The following is a 27,680-nucleotide window of genomic DNA, read 5'->3' as shown; positions in this document are numbered from 1 at the left end:
CCCCCAAATGCTAGCTCCCGGGTACCAATTTACCTTGCTATGCCCCTGCCTGCAGAAAACGGAAATGCCTGAGAAACGTTCTGCCTATCTGCTATTTGTCCACCCTCTGCCCTCACCCCCAAGTGGGAGGAAAAAGATATTGCAAAACATACCCACATCGCAAAATGTGTTTGCAGTTTTAAGTTTGCTTTTTAAAGAAAATTGTAATCATCCTCAACTGAAAGCTGATCGGTTCCCTCCCACCCACCCTGGAGCTAGCCTATCTCCATGGAATCGAATAAAAATCCACAACGGAACTTTGCCATTTATTAAACAGATTTCATATTTGTTGTGCGAATTGTACCAATATACGTGTGCGGATATGTTTACCCTCCCACAGTGTCCAGGATGAGTCTGGAGTGCTACCGTGTTTCTCCTAAAATAAGACACCGTCTGATATATTTTTTCGCTCAACAAAACACAGTATGGCTTATTTTCAGGGGATGTCTTATTTTAACCGTGTCGCATCGGTACGCTGCATAGCCACGCCTCTCCAGGCTGCTTTAATGGGAGGTACCACGTCACTATGGCTTATTTTCGGGGTATGGCTTATTTTTGGGGAACAGCTTATATTTCGCAAATGCATAGAAATCCTGCTATGGCTTATTTTACAGCTATGTCTTATTTTAGGAGAAACAGGGTATTTGCCAGTCTCATAAGCGCTATTTCAATGCATTGATTTCCGCACCCTGCTTCTGGATCTTCTCTGGAGGCTGAATGTGGCAAATTATTATTATTATTATTATTATTATTATTATTATTATTATTATTATTACGTGTTGAGCATTAGCACCGGTGGTCCGGCGGGTGCAATGACAGGGTTTGCATATTTGCATTTGAAGCTGAAACCAAATATTTGCACGGAAGGCTGTCCCCCTCGCTAGCGCAAAAGCATAGCGCAAAAGCATAGCTCTGTCACTGGGAACCTTAGGAGAGCTCTGTTGCCATCTGCTTAATTAAAAATGGCTACTAAACCGAGGGCTGGGGAGGAACCCCAAAGTGTGCTTTAGATGTGCTCGGTAAACAGCAGGTGTCACTCCTTCCTTTTGGCATGTAGAGTTGGGGAGATCGCTCACTCGCGCGCCAAGAGATTAATTTCCTAAATTATTGATATCCTATTACCATTAGTACATGTCGAGAATTGCTTAGCGCTTCTCTACTGACGGTGTGATTTCAGCTCCAGTTAACTCCTTAAAAGAAGCAGCAGCGGAAGAAAATGCTTCCCTCCTCCCCTGTCTCCTTCCTCCACTTTTACTGCTGAGAAATGATCCGTTTGTAATCCACTGGTACAGTCAAATGCACCATTCCTTATTCCCCTGCATGTGATCTGAGAGATGGGTGCAGCCCTGACTGACTGCATAAAAGAGCCAAGTCATGCAGCCATTTTCCACCAGTCTTGCCTGATCTTGCTTGCTATCTTGTTGCTGCTCTCCTGCAGCTGTTTTGTTGTATTAATGTAATTTTGCTGTCTGCTGGATCCCAGCCAGCAGGCCATGAGTTCAGTCTCCTAACAACAACAACAACAATTATTTTATTATTTATACCCCCCAAGTGGCTTGGTTTCCCCAGCCACTCTGGGCAGCTTCCAACAAAATATTTAAAATACAATAAAACATCAAACATTAAAAGCTTCCCTAAACAGGGCTGCCTTCAGATGTCTTCTAAAAGTCAGATACTTGTTTATTTCCTTGACATCTGATAGGAGGGCGTTCCACAGGGCGGGCGCCACTACCCAGAAGGCCCTCACAGTTTCTTTTTGCAGCTACTAAGTAAAGTCTGCCTTTCAGGGATCTAATGAGGAATTGAAATGTGAGTAAACTTTTTGTTACTTTGTGTCTTTATTGTTTTAAGAGGGATTAAAGGGGACACCAGGAAATAACTAAGAGATTCAAACGAATCTGCAAACTAGCTTCCAGCTATATTGAGGGGAATCTGCTCTGCTACATCACTTACTAGTGTGAGTGAAGGAAGGATAATACTTATTCAATATATCCTTTACTGCTATCTTTAACATTCCCACATTTCTTAACTTCCTCCCTTTGGAGCTGCGGAAGAGGAGATGTCATCTCTCGTTGCAAATATCCTGAGTGACATGGAAAGAAATGATCACCCCCTGATGCAGGAAGGAAACCTGTATTTAGCCAGGGGTCAGCAAACTTTTTTCAGCACGGGGCCGGTGCACTGTCCCTCAGACCATGTGGGGGGCCGGACTATATTTTTTGGGGGGGCGGGGCGGAGAACGAATTCCTATGCCCCACAAATAACCCAGAGATGCATTTAAATAAAAGCACACATTCTACTCATGTAAAAACACGCTAAATCCGGACCGTCCGCTGGCCGGATTTAGAAGGTGATTGGGCCGGATCCGGCCCCCGGGCCTTAGTTTGCCTACCCATGATTTAGGCCAACAAAGCTCCGTGCCTACGAGACAAACACAGTTGATGCATGAATAATATGCTGGGAAAGGGCTCTCCAGTATCTGCCTTTCCTCCCTACCACACTCTCAAACAGATGCTGAATGCAGACACACATGGTATTCTTGTTACGCAACACATAACTGCAATGAAAACGATCATTCCCAGCTCCCCTGCCCGAGTGATAGTTGATGCTGTTCAATTAATGGTTAGCACCCAAGGAGGAGAATTTGATTTATTTTGCATTTAAAGGTGAATCTGCCTCATTTGTGCTTTTCTGGAAAAACACACAAACCGAAAACACAGCCGGTCCTCAAAATTCGCACTTCTCTGAATTTTGCAATGCAGTTTTGCAGCCAAGGAATGTGTCTCAAAATGCATACGCCGGAGGGAAGTTTGCATACATATATATATAAGATGCAAGCATGTTTTATACTAGGGGAATTTGCTTTGACTCTTAGGCAAAACTGCATGCAAAATATGTATATTCAGGGGGGAAATAGCACTAAAATGCTGTTTAATTTTTGTGTGGACTTTTTTTTAAAAAAATCACAAACTGATGTGGAGAACTGAATTGAATATTGGGAAAAGGAGAAAGTGAGAAAAACGGAAATGGAGAAATTAATGCTGAGGAAATAAGGACTGGATCAAAAATATGGATAAAGAGATGTGCCACCCCCCCCCCCAAAAAAACCCAATCTAGATTACCTGCTCTCTATGTAATTTACCCCTTCTTAAAGTTTCACCTCAAGTAAGTAATTGCCTTGACCCAGTACCCTGAAGCAAGCTTCTTTAAAAATCTCCAGAGCTAATCCAATTGATGAATATGGCTCATCCTTCTGACATTTAATCTGCTCCACTTCTATATAAAGAATGCTTCTGTAATTCGAGTCAAGGAGGCAGTGGCGGAGCTTCATGCTTTGGAACCTGGGGCGTGAAGCAGACGGGCAGGGCTGGTGCACGTTCTGGGGGTGTGGCGTGCTGCCTGCAGGGGCGTGGTGCATGTTCTGGGGGTGTGGCGTGCCACCCGCAGGGGCATGGCGCGCCTTCTGGGGGCAGGGCGTGCCACCACCAGGGGCGTGGTGCATGTTCTGGGGCAGGGCGTGCCACCCGCAGGGGCGTGGCACACGTTCTGGGGGCGCAGCGCGCAGAGCAGGTGGGGGGCAGCCGAGATGGAACCCTACCAGGATCACGCTTCCCGGGGCACCCCGCCCCCTACGCCCCACCCTTCCTACGCCAGTGCAAGGAGGTCTCATTCTTACTATCTTGGCAAACTTGTCTCTGAGCTGTGCTATTTCAGATTACAGAAGAAAGTTCACAGGACTGAATTCTTCCCCGCAGTAAAAAAAGTAAAAAATTCCCTGCATGCAGAAAATTAAATATCAAGGGGAGAAGGAGTCTGCCACAGCCACTTTGCAACGATAAAGTCACCTCAATCCCTGCCCACAGAATTGCTAAAGCAATTCACACACACACACACACACACACAATTTTATTTTATAATTTTCAGGGCAATTCTAAACTGACCTGAGAAGCATCTTTTGCAGAGGAAAAGAACATTTGAGAAATTGGAGGACAGATTTTGGCGCACCAATGGAACACATCTCCACTTGCATGTGGCAAGGCTGGTCTTCTCACAGAAATGACATAGGTGCTTGTTATGGAGGGCTTAGAGAAGAAAATTTAATAACAATTATATATACTGTATTTTTGTGTGTATATGACTAGGTTCCCCCCCCAAAAAAAAATAATGTCAAGAATTAAGGGGCGTCTTATACATGGGGCCATCTCCCCCCATTTTCTTAAATATGAGTCCCCCAAAATAGGGGGCGTCTTATACATGGGGGTGTCTTATAGACGAAAAAATACAGGGGAGTATATATATAAAGGATCTCTGAACTGAAGTCCCTTTCCTTTTATTTATTCAAGGAGACATTAGTTTTGTCTTAGAGCAGTTGCCTGGTACACTCGTACCTTGTGTTGCATTCGCTGTGGGTTGCAAACGGCACGGGTTACAAATACGCCGAACCCAGAAGTAACATAATGTCATGCGCAGACGTGCCAAATCGTGACCCGCGCATGCGCAGAAGCGGCGCTGCGGGTTGCGGACTGCTCAGGATGCGAACAAGGTTCCGGAACAGATCCCATTCGCATCTAGAGGTACCACTGTACTCAGCTCAATTTTATTGAATTTTACATACATTCCTTTAAATATCCAATAATTTTCATCTATTATACATATTTTTTTGACTTCCATCAACCCCTTCTCAAGATTTTCAAATTTCCTAATTTCTTCTTGTATTTCCAACTTCCCTATTACTTTTTATCACAATATTTAATTATTACCTCCCAAAATTATCTCCGTAATATTTCCTAAAATCAACCTTACAAAACTTCTTGTAAACCTAATAGCGTAATTTGTTGTTTACAATTGTCTTTCCATTATTTCTCAAATTTAGTCCAATCCTGCAGGAATTCCTGGTCCCATCGGTTTCGAATTCTTCCTGTCATCTTATCCAGTGTGGTGTAGTGGTTAAGAGCGGTAGACTCGTTATCTGGTGAACTGGGTTCGCGTCTCCGCTCCTCCACATGCAGCTGCTGGGTGACCTTGGGCTAGTCACACTTCTCTGAAGTCTCTCAGCCCCACTCACCTCACAGAGTGTTTGTTGTGGGGGAGGAAGGGAAAGGAGAATGTTAGCCGCTTTGAGACTCCTTCGGGTAGTGAAAAACGGGATATCAAATCCAAACTCTTCTTCTTCTATCTAATTCTGCATAGTCCATTAACCCCATCTGCCAAAGTAGGCTGTTCTTGCTGCTTTCTCTGGGTACGTTTTTATTCTTTTACTTACCCTGCTGTTACATGGCGAATAGGATTGCAACACAGTCAGTAATTAAAGCCAGCGAGATCCTCTTGGCAGGGCAACCCAGCCTCGCAAAGCCGCTCTGGGAGGGTGGCATGAGAATGACGTCATGTGCCCTTCGATGACAGCCGCACCCCCCCCCAAGCATCCCCCCCTCAAATGCACCCAGGGTTATTATGAAAGGGTTAATTAGCTAACCTGTATATATTTACCTGAATGTATTGTTAGTCCAGAAGTATAAAAGTGCCTCTGTTAAGCTTTTCTGTATGAAACCTCTCTGTAAAGCTGTGAACTTTGATCTGCATTGCACTTCTTTCTGGCAAGCTATGACTATGAGTCTGGAGATAACAGTAGTAGACCTTGCACAGAGAGTAACTGTCCTTGCATAGAGAGGAATTGCCTAGGTCACAGATAGGATGGCCTTGCTGAAGTGTGCATGAACCAACTCAGGGCTAAATGTCCTTTTGCCTTATATGTACAACAGGAAATGTTCCTTATATGGACAAGAGGAAGATTCCTGGGGTGGGAAGAGAGCCAGAGAATTGTCTATAAAAACTGTCTGAAAATTGATATTTTTTTTGTACTTGCTTGGCTGTACAAAACACCGCAGGTACCTCTGCCTGCAGAAAATAAATATTTCTCTCTCTGAAGCCAGCAGCCTCAGGTGTCTTTTCTGCTTCCATGTTTTCTCACCGGGCGCAACCATGGGAACCCGTAGGGGCAAATAAGGCTCCAATTAATTTTCTTAGAAAGTTTGTTGAGTTAACAATTTTCCTTTGGATTACTTTACTACGTTTTGGAGTATTTTTTTCTTGAGCGTTTTTGCTCTTAAATCATTAAATGCATTGTTTGTTTGAGTATTATTATACAAATATGCGCTCCTCTCGTTACAGGGATCTTTCACGGTGTGGTTTATTTCTTGTTATCACGGTTAGGCATGGGCTTTAGACCACTTAGAAAGTCTTTGTGTGACGGTTGTAAAAGGCTAGAATCTCAATAATCCTGCTCATTTGAACACACCCCTCATTTCTAATATGCCAGATTTCTCAAAACATCAGTAAAACAGGATTAGCCTGCCTTTTGCTTTCCCCCCAAAATAAATGAGAATTTAGGCAGCTTTGTTCACACACAGCAGCCGTCAAAGCATTTAAGAAAGTGACAAGACTCAATTGCACATGTCAGAACTGGAAAATAAATGTGCAAATCTGCTTAGAAATCATCCTTCTCCTTTTGTTCCCATGAGGCCTTGTAGACATTTTGCAGATTTTTAACATCTTTGACTCTGGCAAAGCAAAAACCCAGTCCAAATCTTAACTTCATCCCTTTATTTCTATTGTTTACAGCAAGGGGGCATTGGTCTGCAGCCAGAGGAGCAATGGCTAGGCCTCAAAAATGCAATTTCAGGATGCGCAAGAAATAGATTTCTGCAAATAACCGAGGGAAGCGGAGACACGACTCAATTCTGAGCCTCAGCCAAGAGGATTATTTCTGTACAGAGAAAGCAAATGCATTTGGTTTTATCATAATCATATGAAAAGATCCTCTCTCCCCGGGAAAAAAAAATAGATGGATTATTTTTAGGACAGAAGAGAAGCTTAGTTAAAAGGAGGGCAGGAAGCTTGTGGTAAAGATTTTAAAGTGTTACAATGAGTAAAAGACTCGGTAAAAAGTCAGTATCTTTTACAGTTTGGATTCATAATGCCCTGGTTTGCATGCCACATTAAACCATGGTTTACAACAAACTATGGTTTAATATGAACAAGCAGTATATTGGTGCAAAAACTCTGTGATGTTCCTTCCTCCCTCTTGCTCTGCCACACCATAAGAGTCCAGCTTGTTGTGTCTTTCAAACCTGGCTTCATGGCTTGATTATCTCCAAATAATCAAGGGGTAGAAAGCAAATTTGGTCTTGCTTTACTGCTCTCTCTCTTTTTTTTTTTTTTTGGCCTACCTGGAAATGCACCGTCAGGGGGCAATTTGCAGGTGTTTGGCACCGTTTTTGAGTGAATCGTACGCTGTCGGGTTTTTGGCCAAAACTGACCCCCAAGGCCATGGAGGGCACCGAGGACCATAGCTGTCAACCCTCCCTGCTGTTCCCCACTGCTATATACATAGCTGTTGTTAGAGATTTCAGAGTTGCCTACGTGCAGAATTGCAGCTGTCTATCTCCAAGCAATTAACTAGTTGGCAGAAAGCCCAGATCTGCTCTCTCTCAGACCCTTAGCAACGACCTGTGATTGGTCAATGAGTTCCTAAAGAACTGAGCTCTGTGTGGTTAGTGTGTGGAGCAGAGAAAGTGGTCAGTGTAGAGAGACAGGAAAAGATTTTATGTTTTGTTTCTTTTATTTTGTAAAGTCTGTAAATAGTAACTTTTGGATGCTAGTTGCTTCAATAAATACTGTATATAGTTATCCAGTGAGTTGCTGAGTTCCTGCGTTGTGCTGTCCAGTCAATTACACAACAGCCAGAAGCTTCCAGAAAAGTCTGCGTCTAACTCTGCGGTGTCCAGGAATACGTTATACTCCTGACACTAAATCTTAAGAGCTGTCAACCCTCCCTGCTGTTTCCCAATGCTATAATAAGGGAATTTCCCACAAAAAAGGGAAAGGTTGACAGCTATGCCGAGGACTCGTTTTAGGGCCTATCATGAAAGGTGGCGTTTTCACTGCTAATAGTTTCAAGAGGGGCATTTGCCAGCCTTTGGCATCATCTTTGAGTGAATCGCACGACGTAGGGTTTTGGGCCAAACTGTGAGCCTGACATCTAGGAGAAGGAAAAATGTGATTCTAAACCTCCACTGCCTTACAGAATACCTGTGGGACAAGAAAAAGCTCAGGAGTAAACCCAATACAAATCATGAGTTGAGTTCCTAAATTGGTTGGATGGCGCCTTGTATGCCTTCTTCCAGCAGCTCCGGCAGCCAAACCTTTGCCAAACGTCCTGCTCTACTCTCCTTTGGACCACATCAGTGAGGCCAAGAGAGGGATCTTATCTTTTGGGCGGCCCAGGATCTCCTTAGACTAGACACTGCCTAGACTTGTGCCTCGGGGAGGTCGCAGTCCTTTGAGACACATGGATGCCAACATCAACACACAATTTAATGGGAATGAGCTTTGGGGGAAACATCCTGTCAAAATATGCTTTCCCCCTCTGGGTCCTGTACTTGCTTAGTTCTGTTGTGCATCCCATTAAGTGAAACCGCACGAGGTTCCCTTCCATTTCTATCCTTCTTAGGAACTGCACTCTTGTCCGGTCGATGCACTACAAAGAGAATCGCATTACATAACTCGTTCTGTGTGTGGCTCTGTGACGTCGGCAGCTAATCCAGTCTAATCCTGCACTTTCTTTGAAGAGCTTCATTTAAGAGCCCCCACTTGGGTATATTTTCAGCTCAGCCGCTAATGGATGCGAGTCCAACGCCCTCCCTTCCCCCTTTGCGCCACACAAAGTACAATCCATGTTGCCTGTGCGCAGAAGGCAGACGATCAAAACAGGAAACAAGAGACCAGAGGTCAGGGTTGACTTGAATGTTATTTGCTATTTAGTATCTCTAGAATGCTGATTCCTCAATTCCAGCTGTTTGACTGCTGGGCCATGACTGGGATTGTGCACTGGTCAGGATTGTTTTATTTCATTTCCTCAATTTAGATCTTGCCTTTACAAGAACGCAGCCCAAGGAAGGTTAACTATTTTGGGGGGGAGGGGTAAATAATTTTTTATTGGTTTTCTTTTCTTCTTTCCACAAAGAATAATGATTTCAGTCCAGTCAAAGGCCTTAGGGGTTGCAGCGCTCATCTCACTTTCAGGTCGAGGGAGCCGGCCTTTGTCCACAGACAGCTTTGCAGGTCATGTGGCCAGCAGGAATAAACCGCGTCTGGCACAAAAGAACACCGTGACGGAAACCAGAGCACATGGAAACACCATTTACCTTCCTGCTGCAGTGGTACCTATTTATCTACTTGCACTGGAGTGCTTTCGAACTGCTAGGTTGGCAGGAGCTGGGAAAGAGCAACAGGAGCTCACACTGTCATGGGGATATGAACTATCGACTGATCAGCAAGCCCAAGAGGCTCAGTGGTTTAGACCAAAGCGCCACCTGCGTCCCATCATGTGAGAGCATCAAAGCAGGAATTGGGAGCCTGCATGGTCCTCTCGATGTTGCTGAACTACAATTCCCACAATTGCTGACCATTTGCCATGCAGGCTAGGGCTAATAGATGGTCCCATTTCCTCCATCCCTGCAGAAAAAGCACCGCTGGTTCCGTTGCTTAAGTTGCTTCATTGCTTGTCAAAAACTCTTCTTTCTGCAATCTGCAAAGCAGAGCCTTTCAAAGGCGTGAAAGGAGAGGGGCGTGTGAAGATTATCTGTTCATTGTGGACAGCAAAAACAGCAGCCAGTGTAACTAGCCCTTCTACTCCCCCCCCCTTCCGGCTTTCCATTGTCCTTGCCCCCCTCCCCACAAAGACCAGCCTGATGCCCCATCTCTTCCTTTCTCCATCTCTTCCTCGAAGGTCCACGTTTCTGGTGAGTCCTGCAACTCCACACTTCGTTGACTGGAATCCTCATGATTCAGGCTACAACCATAAAAGACAAGGTGGGAGAGAGAATTTCCTGTCCTTATATCCTGCTTCACTTCTGCTGGCAAAGCAGAAGTGAGGTCACAGCATCCTTGTGCTCCTTTAACCTTTCCTGCTTTCCTCCCCTTAAACCCAAGGGGACGGAATTCAGGTCTAGTGCATTGACGATAATAAGTTTTTTTTTTAGTTTTCAATTACAACCCAATGATAGCCTCATCATAACAATGCCAAGTTATAATACAATTACTAAAATCCAGTCATTCAAATACCAAATTAAATAATTTAGGTGCCCCCCCCCGTGTATTAGACTTGATGGTTTGATGATTGTTTTTTTGTATCTGCGTTCCAAAATCTTATTAATTTCAATTACTGCAGTATTAATGGCTTCTATTCGTGTTAACAATTCAGGTCTAGTGTATCATTACAGTGGTGAGGTAATGGAATCTATTAGTAAATAGCAGAGAGAAATTCTAGGATTTTGGTTATTTGGGATATGAAAAGAGAATGCTAACTGCAGAGGAATTCATGGTCTAGCCTAAGCAAAATGACCTGGCCAAGCTAGAAGAGTTTGGATTTGATATCCCGCTTTTCACTACCCAAAGGAGTCTCAAAGCGGCTAACATTCTCCTTTCCCTTCCTCCCCCACAACAAACACTCTGTGAGGTGAGTGGGGCTGAGAGACTTCAGAGAAGTGTGACTAGCCCAAGGTCACCCAGCAGCTGCATGTAGAGGAGCGGAGACGCGAACCCGGTTCCCCAGATAACAAGTCTACCGCTCTTAACCACTACAGCACACTGGTACGGCCATGAAGAAACAATACAGGCCATTGACACCTCCATTGGGAGAGATGAGACTCTTAATCTGATTGTTGTGGGTTCGGACCCCATGTAGGACAAAAGATTTGGGTTGGACTTAGATGATCCTTGTGGTTCCTTCTAACCCTACATTTCTATTATTCTATGACTCATGGACCACTTGAAAATTGCGGAGGGTTTTGGCAGACCACGTAATGATTGAAGGCCATTGGTGATGCAAGAGATCTGTTCTCCCCATCCCCCCTGCCGCCGCCACCCTGAACAGAAACAGGAGATGTGGAAGGTTGCCAGGGTAACTGGGTGTGATGTCACAGGAAGAGTTGGGGGACTTTGGCATGAGGATTGGAATGAATCTGGCCGGTTGGCTGAAGGCAGGCTGGGAGAGATGCCTTGCATTCATGAACTGCACTACTGTGGGGAACAAGCCCCACTGGAGATGGCCATGATGTAAGATCTGGGCTCCCTCCATCTAAATTCAGGTGAAAATATGGGTCATGGACTGGTTGGGTGCAGAGGAATGGTGGGAGGACCCAGCTGGGGAATCCACAAGGGGAGAAGGCTCAGAGCTTGGGGACTGGTGGTGGTGGGACAATGATGAGTGGTCAGAGGAAGAAAAGGGAGAAGGCTGGGAGGGGGAGGAGCCTCCACCACTATTTTCTTGCCTCTTCTAGTTCTGAGAGACCAGGGTGGCGGGGAACTTGTCGCAGCAGGAGGGAGAGATGCCTATGAATCTTCACCAACTGGACTCATCTCTGCCTCTTGGACCCCCTCAACCCACTCTCTTGCTTCAGCTTCTGCCTCTGATTCTGGACTTCTCTCTGCCACAGACTCCCCCAGCTCACTAAGCCCAGTTACCCTTTCAGCTTCCGACAACTCCTCTTCTCAGTCTTCTCCCTCTTACAACTCATCGTCATCCCACCACCACTCCCTGGGCTCTGAGCCCCGAGCCTTCTTCTCTTGGGGTTCCCCAGTTGATCCCCCCCCACTATTCCTCTGCATCCAACCAGTCCATGACAATATGTGAATGAATCCTATTTCTTAAAGCTATGACAGCCTCTGCCGCATCTTGATTCTCACAGGGATACTGACCCTTGGGGATTGCCTGGACCCCCTAGAAACTTGCCATAGCTTGGCAGAGATTGGGGGGTGGCATCCAACTTTTGCAACAGTGCGTTTTGCTTCTTTCGATTCCATGCCTTCACCGAGTTGTATGGACAATCTATCCCGAAGATAAATTGTATTTTGAGGAGTTAGTGATCTGACATGGTTACCCTTCCTGCCTCTGTTCCTTCCCCCTTTATATCCCTTGCTAAGTTCTTTGATGGCATGAGAAAAGCCTTTAATGTCCTAATCAGTTGGGGGGAAAGTGATAGTGCTAGGTAACTTCTTTGATGTTCGACATTGTTTTGAGAAAGTGAGGCATTGGGAGGGGGTGGCTAATGAATAATTCTGCACATAGCCACTAATGTATAATCTGCACATAGCCACTAATGAATAATCTGCACGTAGCCACTAATGGATAATCTGCACATAGCCACTAATGAATGATCTGCACATAGCCAGTAATAAATAATCTGCACATAGCCAGTAATGAATGATCTGCACATAGCCAGTAATGAATAATCTGCACGTAGCCAGTAATGAATAATCTGCACATAGCCACTAATGAATGATCTGCCACTAATGAATGATCTGCACATAGCCAGTCGGGCAAGCAACACAGGCTAACTATCTATAAATTGGATGGTTTGGGGCAAAGTTAGGGAGATGCTCGTGCACAGATCAATTGGTTGCGCGGCCGTGCCAAGTGAGGCTACCAGGGGGAGTCACTTTGCCAACTGTTGAGGGCTTCCCCGTGGCAGATTGAAGTGCATGCTTGGTAGGTATATATTGCTTGCTGTTTACAATGAAATCTTCAATCTTCTCACTCACTTGTGTTTTGTATTGTATCTGAATCTCATTTTAAAAGAAGCACCTTGCATTTGGCAAGACATCTCCTGGCACACTCTAGGGGAGATTCCATGGAGGTGGCGAGGAGCCCAGCATAGCAGCACCTCCTTCTGTCTTTCTACCCTCACAGAGGGAGAACTGAAATATCCTACGGCTGCAGGGATGCCGCAGATCTGCAGGGCAGGGCTATTTTCGCTGCTCGCCTCAAAACACAAAATTTCCACTGCGTTTCGGGAGGCAGGCTGTTTGCTCAGAATCACCTGGGCCACCTGATCGGCACAGAACCCCTTTCTTTCCTGATGGGTGGGGAATAACAAGGTATGGGCAGCAAAGAGCCAACAAAAACAGATTAAGAAAAGCCTTCGGAGGGTCTATCATTTTTAATATTTTTAAACTAGCTACAAAATGTCAATCACGTCACAAACTGACAGGAGACAGAAGGAATTTCATAGTACATGCGGCAACTATATTTAATCTCACAGTTTTATCTAGATTTTCATTCATGTAGGTTATTTTTTGTTTTTGTTTTTGTTTTTTTAATTAATAACAGCTGCTAAACATCGCAGTGATTTTGGTGTGCATAGCTCTAGGTAAGCAAACAGAGAACTGTACCAATAACAAACCACATTGGGGCAGGGGGGGAGAAATGGAAAGAGAGAGAGAGGAGAGAGAGAGAGAGAGAGAGAGAGAGAGAGAGAGAGAGAGAGAGAGAGAGTAGCTAGAAAGATAGAGAGAGCCTTATAAAAATTACATTTCTCTGCAACATTTCATATGATAGCCATTCCCTCCCGCCTGAAAAAGACAGTCTTTGAAAGCAGCAGACAAACTATATATATTACACTTATTTCTTATCTGTTGATGCTTTTTTCTTCATTTTTTAATATTTTTTTTTGTCCTTGACAATAGTATCAGCCAAACATTTAATTTGCTGGCAATGGTTAAATGAGTGCCAAATCCATCTCTTTTGAAATTAAAAGTAAGGGGGGGGGGAGAAAAAGAGAAAAGAAAAGAAATGAACATGGCTCATAACTATATATATTTATATTTATATTTATAATATAATATAATATATATATATATTGACAAGAAGAAATAAATGGCACTACTGCAAACTTGCTGGTATTATAACATAGTCCTGACAGTGTCCCAATACGGAGCATGCTAATTTAAAAAAAATTCTTTTTGTCGTCGTCGATGTCACTAATGCCATGGAAAAGTCTCACTTAAGTTAAGGAGTCTAAAAGTCTATTTCTCATGCAATAAATGCATAAAATCACGTCACTTTTTATTTATTAGTATTATTATTCTTTTAGTGCAATGCTTGTTATAACTTATAGAATTCCACACTGTTTAATCGATGAACTCATAACGACCAATGGAGAGAGCGATGGAGAACCGAGAAAGAGAGAGAAAGAGAAAAAACCACCAAATTTTTAAGTGCTTAAACGACATGACACCCAAAGAAAATACTCTGCGGGTGGCTCTGTGGAATGTTAACAGTTTTACAAGAACAATACTGTATAGTTAAAAGTTTAACAGCACGTTGAGCATTCCTACATTTTTTTTTGTCATTCAGCAAAAAACATCATAAAGTTGTTGTTGTTGTTGTTGTTTAAAAAAACCTCACCAACCAAAAACAGACAGACAGAAAGAAAGAAATGTGGGGAGAGGGGAGAGGGGAGGGAGGGGGCGATAGAAATCCAACAAATATATTGAACGTTGTCATGAGCTATAGCCATCGAATCAGTACTATATACAACCTTTGGAAAGGAAGAGATCTGGAAGATAATAATTTACAAGTATCATTTTTGGAAAGCTGACAAACCTACACAGGACAACATTTACAACTGGGATATGGGCTGGGCTGGGAGAGCAGAAAGAGAGGGGTGGGGTGGTTGTTGTTGTTGTTGTGTGTGTGTTTTTGTGATATGTGCATGTGTGCAAACCTAGTCGGTAAATACCATGAGAAAAAAAGCATGAAAGTGCTGTCCTTGCGGACAGTGTTTAGAAGGAGAATCAGCACAGGGGCACATCTAACCGCTGCCCAGCATTTTTGTTGCACGTTGATTGGCCTCGTCAATCCTGGTTTTGTTGGAAACAGCCTAGATGGGGGAGAGAGAGAGAGAGAGAGAGAGAGAGAGAGGTGTAATTCTGGAATAGGTGCAACAGAACAACTGTTTCCCAGATCAGAGTTGGCTGAAGTTTATCCCGAGTAATATTCCAGTCCAGTCTACCTGGGGATGACCCAGGTTGCTTAGAGGGCAGCTGGGTGCACCAAAAGTTCAGTGCTGGCGAGAAACGAGCCAACCACCATCTTTATTTTCTTAGAGCAGCCTTTCTCCACCTTGGGTCCCGAGAAATTGTTGGGCTACAACTCCCAGCATTCCTAGGTAGTGTCACGGACGATGGGAGTTATGGTTCAAGAACATCTGGGAACCAAGATGAGTTAGGGTCTGGAAACGAAGCCTTATGAGGAAGAGTTGAGGGAGCTGGGTATGTTTAGCCTGGTACAGAGGAGATTGAGAGGAGATGTGCTAGCCATCTTCAAATATCTCAAGGGCTGTCTCATGGAAGATGGAGCAAGCTAGTTTTCTCCTGCTCTGCTTCATGTTACAAGAACGGAGATGCCGACTAAACACCAGGAAGAATTTTCTGGCAGTAAGAGCTGTTTGACAGTGGAACAGGCTCTCTCAGAAGGTAGTGGACTCTCCTTCCATGGAGGTTTTTAAGCAGAGGTTGGATCAGTCATGGACGCTTTACCTGAGATCCCTGCATTGCAGGGGTTTGGACTAGATGACCCTTGGGGTCCCTTCCAACTCTACAATTCTATGATTCTGTGGTTCTTTGATTCTAGATACGTGCAGAGTAGACAATAAAGCCAAATTCACATTCGGATGAGTCGAACTTTCCACTTATTGATAGCTACTGTGTGCAAGTGTGAAAAGGTCTTCTGCAGCGAAGTTCCAGAACTTCAGGATAAAGCATGATGCATTTTATATTTGGTTTGAAAGAGGCCATTCCAGTTCCCTTAACAAATGGTACAGCTGGGCATTGAAAAGCTAACATTGCTGTTCTTATTCTCTAGTCCGCTGAGGATCTGTCACTACATTCAGTTACTGGATAATGAAAAACTGCCTAGCTGCAGATTTCATTCCCCAAAGGTGTGCATTTGTGGCAGTCTCAATCTTACATTCCTGTCTTTTGCACATGGTGAGATACCTGTCTTCTTTTTTCCCTGATTTGATCTTTTGATACCTAGTCCTATATGCATTATGGAGGAATTATCTTTTGAGGCAACCAAAGACTTCTGGAAGGTTGGGAACTCTCCTTTATTGGAAGTTTTAAAGCAGATGTTGGATGGCCATCTGTCATGGATGTTTTAGTTGAGATTCCTGCCTTCTAGATGACCCCCAGGGTCCCTTTCAAGTCCATAGCTGTCAACTTTTCCCTTTTCTTGCGAGCAATCCTATTCGGAATAAGGGAATTTCCCTTTAAAAAAGGGGAAAGTTGACAGCTATGCAAGTCTACAATTCTATGACCTGGGAACTCAAGGTTGAGAAAGGCTGGCCTAGAGGTATCTATCTAGAGCAGAAAAAAACACCACATGCAAATTTCATGCAAATGCCATGAGACTTATGCCTTGAAGCCATTATATAACTGCTAAAAGGGAAGTCCCTGCACCCATCATTTTAGCATGGAAGCTAAATGTTTTGCCCCTAAAAGGTAAAGGACCCCTGACAGTTATGTCCCGTCGCGAACGACTCTGGGGTTGCAGCGCTCATCTCGCTTTACTGGCCGAGGGAGCCAACGTTTGTCTGCAGACAGTTTTTCTGGGTCATGTGGCCAGCATGACTAAGCCGCTTCTGGCAAACCAGAGCAGCGCACGGAAACGCCGTTTACCTTCCTGCCGGAGCAGTACCTATTTATCTACTTGCACTTTGACATGCTTTTGAACTGCTAGGTTGGCAGGAGCTGGGACCGAGCAATGGGAGCTCACCCCGTTGCGGGGATTTGAACTGCTGACCTTCCAATCGGCAAGCCCAAGGGGCTCAGTGGTTTAGGCCACAGCGCCACCCGTGTCCCTACAACCCCACAAACTGGGAAAAACCCACATAATTTTGATCCAGAAAAAACCTATTATCATGCTTAGAACAAGGAATATAGGGTATGAACAGCAGGTGAGCCCTTACCTTCTCCATGATCCTGTCAATTTGGCGGTTCTGTGTGTCAATCTCATTGCCCATATCCAGTGCCATGTGACGGAGATTTCCAATGATGCCACTGACCTGTTCCAGATTTTCATCCATCTCACCTTCTCGGGCATCATTTGTTACCCTGTCAAGTAGTAAGGAGTAAAGGTAATCTGAACTGCACCATAAAGCTACACATTCGTCCCGAACTGCTAGACTTCTTTGCCTATTCAGAGCAATGCACTTGATCGCTTCTTACTGTCAGAAAGTCATGAAACAGGTGCTCATTTCTAAGCCAACCAGGAAAGATTTTATCCTGAAGTGTGGTATATACATCCTTAAAAGATTGAGATACAGTGGTACCTCGACTTACGAAGTTAATCCGTTCCAAAGCTGTGCTCGTAAGTCGAAGCTGCCATCTCGGAACGGAAAAAAAATCAGTACGTCGAAAAAAGTGCATTGAAATCTTTGTAAGTCGAGGTATCGTGCTGCCGCTTTCACTTCGGAAGTCGAAAATTTCGGAAGCGGCAGCCATTTTTTCGCTTCCGGAGGTCATTTGGAAGTTGAAAAATGCGGAAGTCAAGTCGCTCGTAAGTCAAGGTACCACTGTACTAATTTGCCACCAGAATATTCCTCTATCAGATACGATTCTTCACTGTGATGAACCCTTTGGAGGCCACTGGACTGACCGAGGCAACATCTCCATCCTGATCCCTTTTCGGCATTGGGTATGAGTGACAACCAAAAGCTTTTCAGATGCAAACACACACCTGGACGATTTGATAAGGATTTGATAGACTAGCGTTAGACAGCAGTAGTTGAACCTGTCCATTTCAGTTTCTCCTGGTATTTTTTTTTTAAATTATTTCTTTATACTTTCCAAGTTTATACATTTCACTATTTTCACAATCATTTTGACATTTCAAAACTTAACTTCCTTCCCCCTCTTTCTGCGGTTCCTTAACAATTTAGTTTTAATATCTTCTGCATATCCAAATTAACTTAATTTGCCCATTTATTTCATCTTCTTTCAATATATACTCTTATAAAACTGCAGGTTGTTACAATAATCCTGCCAGTGTTTTTATCGAACCCCCACCCTCCAGTGGGGCATGGGAACTGTGGCATACAGGAGACCCACTCCCTGGTGCCGTTCTGGTGGGGCGCCCAAGTCCTCCTAACTGAGGCACAGCCTGCAGACAATGTGAAGCAGGTAGAGGCCTGTGATATTTGAGAACTGGGTCTTCTTGGAGTCTGGCTTCTTGGGAATGCAGCCCAACATGGTTGGAAAACATCTAAGGCTAAATACAGGCACAAGGCTGAAAGTCAACAAGGACCTGAACCAATGGATTCAAGTTACAAGAAAGGAGACTCTGATTAAACATCAGGAGGAACTTGCTGATTGTAAGAGCTGACTCCCTAGGAAGGTGTTAGGATCTCCTTGGAGGTTTTTAAACAGAGGTCATGGATGCTTTAGTTGAGATTCCTCCATTGCAGGGGGGTGGACAAGATGACCCTCAGAGTCCCTTCCAGCTCTACAATGTTATGATTCTTTGATTCCAGTCTTAGGTTCCATTCTTCACATTGCCACATCAGTATATATATATATATATATATATATATATATATATATATATATATATATATGTGTGTGTGTGTGTGTGTGTGTGTGTGTGTGTGTGTGTGTGTATGTATATATATGCCTTCATAAAAAATATTTGAGATCTCAGTGCCCAAATATACACATTTTTTGCAAGCCAATTCTCCTCATTTCCACATATTTTTCTATGCTGTTTTCACTAATACTTGCATTTCAATGCATGCTTTACCCCGACAAATGCATTTTTGTACAGAATCCTTGATGATGGGGAACTGCATTGCAAAATTCAGAAAACTGAATTTCAAATGGTTGGTTGTTTCGGTTCATGCGTTTCATAAAATGTGAATGAGGTAGGTTCACCTTTAAATGTGAAATTAACCAAATTCTTCACCCACCCCCTGTGGTAGATCATCTGTTTTGTATGTAGGAGTTCCTGGGTTCGATCCTTAGAATTTCCAGGTTAGACTGAGAAGGGCACCTTGTCTGAAAACCTGGGGAAGCTATATGGACCATTGGTCCATCTTGGTTTAAGACAGCTTTCTGTGTTTCTGTGCGACAGCCGAAATGCCTCCTATCAAATCCAACACCTAATGGCTTCAACTGGAACACCCCCTTTCCAAGGGGCAAGGGGGGGGGAGAGAGAAAAGAAAGGGTAGAGATGGTCTCTGGATTGTACAAAACCCACAGCAACTCTCACAGCTCCTATCAGATTAGGATTAGGATTAGGAATGGCAGCTGCTGGTGGGCAGACCCTGGCTGATCACCATATCCCTCGAAGTCCTATGTTTTTAAAAGTGTTGCTAATTTTGGGTGCTTAAGGTCCAAACTATTTTTTTTATAAAAAATCATATATAGTTATATTATTTATAAATTATTTATATTTTTTTCACAGAGGATGAGGACGACAGAGGATGAGATGGTTGGACAGTGTTCTCGAAGCTACTAACATGAGTTTGGCCAAACTGCGAGAGGCAGTGAAGGATAGGCGTGCCTGGCGTGCTCTGGTCCATGGGGTCACGAAGAGTCGGACACGACTGAACAACAACAACATATTTTTTTCTGTTTTTCAATTTAAAGTACTCATTTAAACATCCTTATGATATCAATGACTTCCCTTCTTCTCTTTCCATGCTTCATTTTACATTATCATAGACCCCTGCATATTTTACATAAATGATACCATTCAGTATTCTGTTATCACATCCATCAAAACTTATTTACACTGCTGAATTTATCTTAATGCTGACAGCGTTTTCAGCTGTACACAATTATTTCCCATATATTCAATCGACGTTTTCCAATATTCTTTAAATGTATGCTCTTCTAATTCTCTTATTCTATATGTTACGTCTGTGAGTTGTGCATATTCTGCCAAGTAAAGTTGCCATTCTTCTTTGGTTGGGACCTCGCTCATTTTCCATTTTTGGACTAACAAAACACGGGCCTCAGTTGTTGCATACATAAATAACCTTTTCTGACACCTGGAAATTTCATTCTGAATTATCCCTAACAGAAAGGACTCTGGTTTTTTGGGGAAAGTACTTCTAAACATCCCCCCACCCCCGAATTCATTATAGATCATTTCCCAATGCTCTTTTACAATCATACATGGTTTTCACCCTCCATCGACACTTTCATTTGATTGCCTTTTTTGGAATGTCTAAATAAAACTACAACCATCAGCCACTATTTTTTTCTTTCTTTAGCTGCTGTTCTGAGCTATTTTATCAAGAAATACCAACTAGTATAACTTTGCCCAGAAGTTCTGGACTACAACTCATAATCAACTCTTCACTGATGGCCACGGGGCTGATAAGAGTTGAAATCTAAACATCTGGAGAGCTGTATTGGTAATGCAAACAGAACCTGTTGCGATCCATCCTTTTTCCTAGGAACAGTGCTCCTGTCCAGAAATGCAGCCCACACAGCCCATGAATGAGAGGGGGGTGATAGTACATTTTATTACTAGTACAGTGGTACCTCCGGTTACGAACTTAATTCATTCTGGAGGTCCGTTCTTAACCCGAAACCATTCTTAACATGAGGCGCACTTTCACTAATGGGGCCTCCCGCTGCCACCGCGCCGCCGGCACGCGACTTCCGCTCGCATCCCGGGGCAAAGTTCGCAACCAGGAGCACCTACTTCCGGGTTAGCAGAGCTCGTTACCTGAAGCGTTCGTAAGGAGGATGGTACGTAACCCAAGTTCCACTGTACTCTTTCAGTATAGTACTCTTTTACCCTTTTACAAGTCCATCAACCTGTGGGCCAATCTGAAGTTTTTCAGAACCCCTCCCAAGAGGAAGAAGAGGAGTTTGGATTTGATATCCTGCTTTATCACTACCCGAAGGAGTCTCAAAGCGGCTAACATTCTCCTTTCCCTTACTCCCCCACAACAAACACTCTGTGCAGTTTAGTGGGGCTGAGAGACTTCAAAGAAGTGTGACTAGCCCAAGGTCACCCAGCAGCTGCATGTGGAGGAGCGGAGACGTGAACGCGGTTCACCGGATTACAAGTCTACCTCCCTTAACCACTACACCGCACTGGCTCCCAAATAGGACATAGGATGTCAGTGGAAATTTTCAAAAGACTCAGACTCTTTTGACTTGGATGTTGCCAACTTAGAGAATAAACAACAGTATGGCAAGACCACAAACCCTCTCCGTAGGACCATATGGTCTGAATGTGCCAGTTACAGGAAAGAAAGAGGGGAAAGAATGGGTAAAAATAAGATTCCCAGAACAACCCTCACCTGCGGATAAATCCACCGCTGATAGCCATCTGTTCTCGCTCGTCCACAACGCGTGCCGGCTGGCTGGCTACAACCCCATCTTGATTATTCCCCCAGGCTTTTTTATAAGCATCACTCGATTTAAGCCTATGCAAAAAGAGAAGGTGAGTAACGAAGCAGAAACTGGGCAGAAGCAACTGCAAAAAAATGTGACGGTTGTTATTTCTTCAAGCTAAGAGCCAAGTCAAGCAAATGAGCGTTTCATACAAAGGGGTGGGACGGGACAGTCTGGTATACCGATATATCATACAACTGAACAAAAGGGTTGATTTCATTTTCATCGTTTTGCTGCCACAACGACGGCAATGTTTCGAAATTTCATTTCCAATGAAGTCGCCTGTGATTGCCAAGTCAGCAAGAATTTGGGCTTGCGTTTTTGTTGTTTTGTTTTTGTTTTGTTTTTAAAAATGAAACACAACTAGAAAACCTGTATTTCATGACACATGGGATATTTGGACATAAAACACAGAGAACATACTGCCGTACAGACATGAAGACAGAAACCACCGAGGGTAGTGTGTACATCACATCACAGCAACAGATTAAGATTAAAAAACACACAGATTTGGCCTCTTTTGCTCACAGAACCATGGCCAACTTGCTTTTTTATGTGTGGCACAATAAACCTTTGTATCCGCCAAACTTTTCAGTGATTTCCAGTGAAATCAATCTTAGCTTGTTTGCCTCCTGGAGTCATATATGGCAATTTAGATTAGATATTTTAATAATATATCGGTACTTGGAAAGAATATACATCCAGAGTTGATGTACAAACCTTTGTCCACAGAGACAAAAAGTAAAATTAGGCTATAGTGGGATGAGTGCGGGAAAAATAAAGAAACAGATAAATAACTATAATACAAGCATGTGTAGCAGTTGAGCATCAGAAAGGGAAATTCTTCTAGATATAATTTTTTTTCATGCACCAGCTACAGGCATGAATAAGAAACTGAAGCATTCTCCGTAAAGCACAGCTAACCCCAGTGGTTCAAACATTCTCTTAATGCACTAGCAGTAACAGCCTACGCAGCATGTGGGACACAGGCAAAAATGGATCTTCAGCTATGCTGCAAATCTTAAAATGTTCAGCCCTGGGAAGCCACGTTGCGAATTCAATTGCACAGGGTAACCGAGGAGCCATCTTTGACTGAGTCGCCACAGAGAAATTAAAATCCAGGCATACCAGGAGGTGACAGATAATATTAGCATGCGCAGCATTCGTTTGGGTTGTTTCAGAACGAAAGCTATCCGGGATTAAAAATTGGACGTGATGGGAGCTCATTGTCAGAATTATCTCCCTTTCAGGAAGTCCCTCTTGGGGGTTTAAACCAAAGATGGCAATTACTTTTATTAATGAGGTATGCACAAGTCTGTGTTTTAAATATGAAGCTCTCCTATCTGAGGGAAGAAAGGGGAATTTGAAAATTAGGGGTGCCATTAGTAAGAAATGTCCAATATTTCTACTTCGTAATAGTGGCACGTATGATCTGAACACTGTTAAATGTTTCCCATTTGGCCATAGATTTCAAACAATGTGCTAATCAACAACACTTCTAATGAGTGCTGTATTTTATAAATTGCACGAAGAAAGTTGTTTTAAGTTGGGTGCTTTTGGAGACTGAGTGGGCTGAATGAAGAATCCTTACTACAGTCAAACCTCGGTTCTCGAACAGCCCCGTTTTTTAACGCTTTGGCTCCCAAACGCCAAAAACCCGGAAGTAACTGCTCCGGTTTTTGAACGGTTTTCGGAAGCCGAACGAGCTACGCGGCTTCTGTTTTGAGTTTCCCTACTGCATTGAGGCTTCCACTTTCAGTTTTCGGTTGTCATACATTTCGGAAACCGAACGGTTTTCTGGAACAGATTACATTTGACAACCAAGGTTTGACTGTAGTTCCATAAACCACCATTGGACTTAAAAGCACAAACACATACTTGCTGACCCAGGTGCTAGTTCCGTTGCCCTCAATGTCAACTCAGGAATTCATCCCATTGAACTCAGCTGCTCTTCTTTATGAGTGGACATGCATACGACTGCATTGTTAAGTTAGAAATAAGTTGCATTTAAATCAAGAGGCCTTACTTCTGAATAAATATGGTTAGGGTTGTGCTGTCCAGCTGAAATCCTAGCGATGTTTGGTAGTAAGGCCCATACAACTCATTGTGGTGTGCTTTTTAGTAACCATACGGAGGAACAGACTGCATACTAGTAGGGATTGTTAGAAAAAAGTTGCTGTGTTGCTTGATAAGCAATCCAGAATTTTTTGTGTTGTATGCTGCTGGTTATCTTTTTGGCTTTGACTTGATTTTATCTGTTTGGCTTTTGTCTTGTTAAATCTCTTTGAGACTCTTTTGGTATAAATTGACTAACTAATGTTAATAATAATAATAATAGTAATAGTAATAATACATGATTGAATAGGTAAATAAACAATTCTACTGGCCTGAATGCTACTTGGATTTTGATAGTTCAGGTGACTTTTTTTTTAGCACAGTAATTGACACTTGAGATTAGAATTTCCTTTAGATTGTCAGGTCTACTTAGGGCAATAGACTCTTTCCCCCTTTCAAAACACACACACACACACACACACACCACTTTACCCACTGGTTGACTCTCTTATCTATGCGAAAGAGTAGCCAGCATAAAGTTCAGCCATCCAAACTTTCTATTGCCATTGCAGATTTTGGCATCTCCTGTTTCCGGGAAAGATTCTCAATTTTCTCTTTAAGTTCTGCAATGGCTCTGGCTGGTTTCTGCTGCTTGCTTTGAAGGACTGATCCAGCCTTGCACATCAGAAAAAGAAACATACCTTCCCAGAAATGTCTGGCAATTTATTCACCCGGAGGAATTATTATTCACTCCAGGTGAGTGGGCGAATATCCTACTGTAAAGTTGGACTAATGAAATGCTGAAACAGAAGATTACAAACACACTTGAACACACTCAGTTGCTCGCTGACATACACACCATTTGGGGCTGCCTACTTATTAATGTATTTTTAGTAATTCCTTCATGCAGTGTCAGTGCATACTAAGTCTGCTATCCACCAGAAAGCCTGTTCTTTCATGTCTACTGCCTCCCTCCAAAGTCCAGACATCACATTTTTTAATGCTGCATTTTCATTTTGTGACAATAACATGCAAGCAAACCCAGCACATTTCAACATTTCTGCTTGGTGTACACTACCCAATTGGGGAATGACAATTAGCAAAATGGGTCCAGTTTTCCTGCCAATATATATAAATAAATTTAAAAACTCCCCATTTCTTGGGATCAAACAAGAAAGCATGGCATGTCTCCAGACCTCGCAGGGAGAGATTATCTGATTAAATAGGATGTTGGTATTGTTTTGGCTCCAAATGGTCACTTTATGCAATTTTGGAACAGAGCTCATGGTCAAGAAAGCATTCCCTTTAAAGCTTGAGAACGAGAGAGAAAAGTCAGTATTCTGAGATAGCGCCATAATGTTTGAAGCTTAGGTTATTACGACATAGTACACACTCTGTAAAATGTTGAAATCTTCATCATTTAAAAGTGTCCACAGTGAAGGTTTCAGTGTGGTATGCCTGATTTTAAATGCAACTACGGTGATCTCACTGTTTTTGCCAAAGATTCCCAAACATTAAACCCATAAGCCACTCGTGAACTCTGAGATGATGGCAAGTGGCTCACAAATAGTTAATAAAGCCACCTTGATCCTGACCTCATCTAGTTCCCATGTCACACCAGTGACCATCCATGGAGGGGAAGGGCAACCTGCCACTTCTTCTCCACTGGGACTGATGTGAAGCCACAAACACCCCATGTCAACATTCAAGTTTCCAAGTAACTGATTTTGGGAATAAATGTTTGGATCCGTAGCACTTGGGAATTTGGACGCTGACAGTGGGGAGTAGAGGAGGAACCTGGGAGGGTTTTATTTTATGTTTTCGTAAAAGCAGGGCAAGAGTGGTTTGTCGGTCCCTAAAATTTGGGAACCTCTGGTCTACGCTATGAGATGAACGCATTGGAACCAGAATTGTTCTCTCTGCATGCCACATGCTCATCCTGCCCAGGTGCCTTAAGCAAGGATGAGCATCACAAGGTCTGCTAGCTTGCGATCAGCCTTGGGTGCTCAAAACTTCAGGCAGGCAGGCAGGCAGGCAACACCTACTTGTTGCATGGACAGGCACAAAGACCACAGAATTTTCCTAGGTCCGTCAAATTCTTTTCTGCTTCTTTCATGTCCTTATTGATTTGGTCCATTCCCTCTTCGATGCGCTCCAGTTGTTCTGATTAAACACAAGTATTTTATCCCCACAGTATGAAGCAGATGGAAAGGGACAAAGAAAAGAAAAAAGACAAAAAAAGAGAAAAGAAAAGAAAACTTCAGACATTCACTCATGACAAAGAACTGGACATTACAGAGCAGAGCTGGTACCCAGTACCTACTTGTTACAAGGACATATGAAAAGGCCACAGCATTTCCCTAAATCTTTTAAATTTTTCTCGGCCTCCTTCATGTCTTGGTTGATATGGTTCATGCCCTCTTCGACACGATCAAGTTGCTCTGGTCAGGACAAAGGGATGACAGTATGGAATGAATTGTACTTTTGTTTCGTTTCGCTGTTGCAGCTGTTTGTCTTCAACAGTACATGAACAAGTGATGGATGGAGAAACTGAATCGTGATGGGGGCATTTCAATGCATTGATTGCAAATGATGCATTGAAGCAAAGATGAAAGCAAACCTAGAGGCTGAAGTGTGACGCCCTTTGCTAATATGGTAAAGCACGCACACATTCACATACAATAAAAATAAAATGAGATGCTGCGACGTCTAGTCGTTTGAACAAAATGTAAACGTGGAGGTGCTACCAAATACCTCAGTATCCAGAAACATAATACAATACATCCAGATACTAAGATGTCAATGGCATCCAAGAGAAAGAAAGAAATGGGGTTATTGCCTTGTATGTATGTACATTAATTACAAAAAAAAACCCCAACACAATTTAAATGGTGGCCTTCCATGGAAAATATCTACAGTACTTCCACTTATGAGTTTGATGGTGGTTGAAAATGTAATTGGTTTGACTTGAGAGTTGGTGGGAGAGTAGACAGCTAATAATGGTATTAAGAATGGATATGAGGAGTTGAGTTAAGATCCATGTCTAGATACAAACTTTTTCAAAGACTGAGGCTCTTCAGATCTGATATTTTGGCCGTGGTCCATCTCTAAAGAAGAGAAGACCATGGGTCTTATTCCTCTGTCAGTGACATTGTTATACGTCAGGAGTAACCCCACTGCAGTAGGAGGAACTACAAGAATCGGCAGACCTAGTTTGATGCCCAGAGAAGCAGATGAGAGGACTTCTATATGCTCCAAAGTAGCTTCAGAGCAGATGGACTATGTAAGGATACAAACTGTTGCATTTTCCTGTGTTTTACTAGCATAATTCCCTATTCTTGCTGCTTACCTCACTTTGCCATGACTTCCAGGACATGATTAGGCCAATGTAATTCCTTTTACTTCAATGGAGTTACACCTGTTTTTTCATCATAACAGTTTAACATAACTATCCGACCCATCACAGTGGGTTCATATGCAAACAATAAATGATGTTCACGAATACCCACAGCCTGGTGCTTACTTAGGGTAGCACAAATTGCACCCCCCATTTTCACAAGTGGGAGACAGTGGTTCCATGCCACTATTATATCTACAGAAGCAAAAATAACCCACCCCAATGTAATGATATGCGCTGAGATTGCGCAAGCAACCGTGCAGCACAATCTATGCATGCTTGCTCAGAAGTATGTCCCACGGTGCTCAGTGAGTCTTACTCTCAAGTAAGCATGGGTAGAGTTGTCACCTTACTGACAATAGGTGGTCTTGAACTGTGTCACTCAAAGTAGATCCATTGATACAAACGGCCCTAACTTAGTCATGGTCATGAATCTCAATGGGTCTACTGAGTAAAACTTGGTCAGACACCATCCTCTTAGTCAATTGTTTCAGCACCAGTGTAGACCGATTCACGTTACTGGCCCATCCCAAGTTGGTTCTCCTTAAGAAAACGGTCTCATTCAGCGCCCAGCTTTCAAACACAGTGGAGTAGCCAGTTATAGGAAATAAACGTTTTAACCCAAGGAGGAAAAATCACCGCAGCTACTCAGGGAAAAGAAATGAAATATTAGAATCCTGAAGCAAGTTCTATTCTCATTTTCTGCATTGGAACGAAAATATAGATGCATGTTTCGACAGATTAGTAGAAGAAAAGAAGAAATCGATTCACAAACAACAAATACAAGGCTGGTTCCTGAAGTTAAAGAGGAGAGAAAGAGAAAAGAATGGTTTGCATACGGTTTCGGAAAGCGTTAATTGGATAGATTTGCATCAATAGCCTTATGAAACCAAATTCCTCCCTCATTCCTACCCAAGATTGAACATAGGGTCTTATG

At 43.1% G+C, this 27,680-nt stretch overlaps 1 protein-coding gene across 2 annotated transcripts in view; it reads right to left on the bottom strand.

Moving 5' to 3' along the window:
• Positions 1-13,836: 13,836 nt before the first annotated feature.
• Positions 13,837-27,680, bottom strand: part of SNAP25 (synaptosome associated protein 25) — a 74,017-nt gene continuing 60,173 nt past the window's right edge. The window contains exons 5-8 of one of the 2 annotated variants that reach the window (XM_033142859.1): positions 25,670-25,787; positions 21,198-21,323; positions 16,848-16,992; positions 13,837-14,759 (exon numbers count right to left, since the gene is read on the bottom strand). In XM_033142859.1, coding sequence (XP_032998750.1) covers positions 14,691-14,759; positions 16,848-16,992; positions 21,198-21,323; positions 25,670-25,787 — 458 coding nt within the window. In that variant the 3' untranslated portion in view covers positions 13,837-14,690. Of the gene's footprint in view, positions 14,760-16,847; positions 16,993-21,197; positions 21,324-25,391; positions 25,510-25,669; positions 25,788-27,680 lie in introns of both variants that reach the window. The other variant, XM_033142858.1, reaches the window with a different exon arrangement.

Source organism: Lacerta agilis, chromosome 3 (genome assembly GCF_009819535.1).
Source record: "Lacerta agilis isolate rLacAgi1 chromosome 3, rLacAgi1.pri, whole genome shotgun sequence".
Lineage (NCBI taxonomy): Eukaryota > Metazoa > Chordata > Lepidosauria > Squamata > Lacertidae > Lacerta > Lacerta agilis.
The sequence above is the reverse complement of the archived record's forward strand: the minus strand, read 5'-3'. Positions and strand labels throughout refer to the sequence as shown.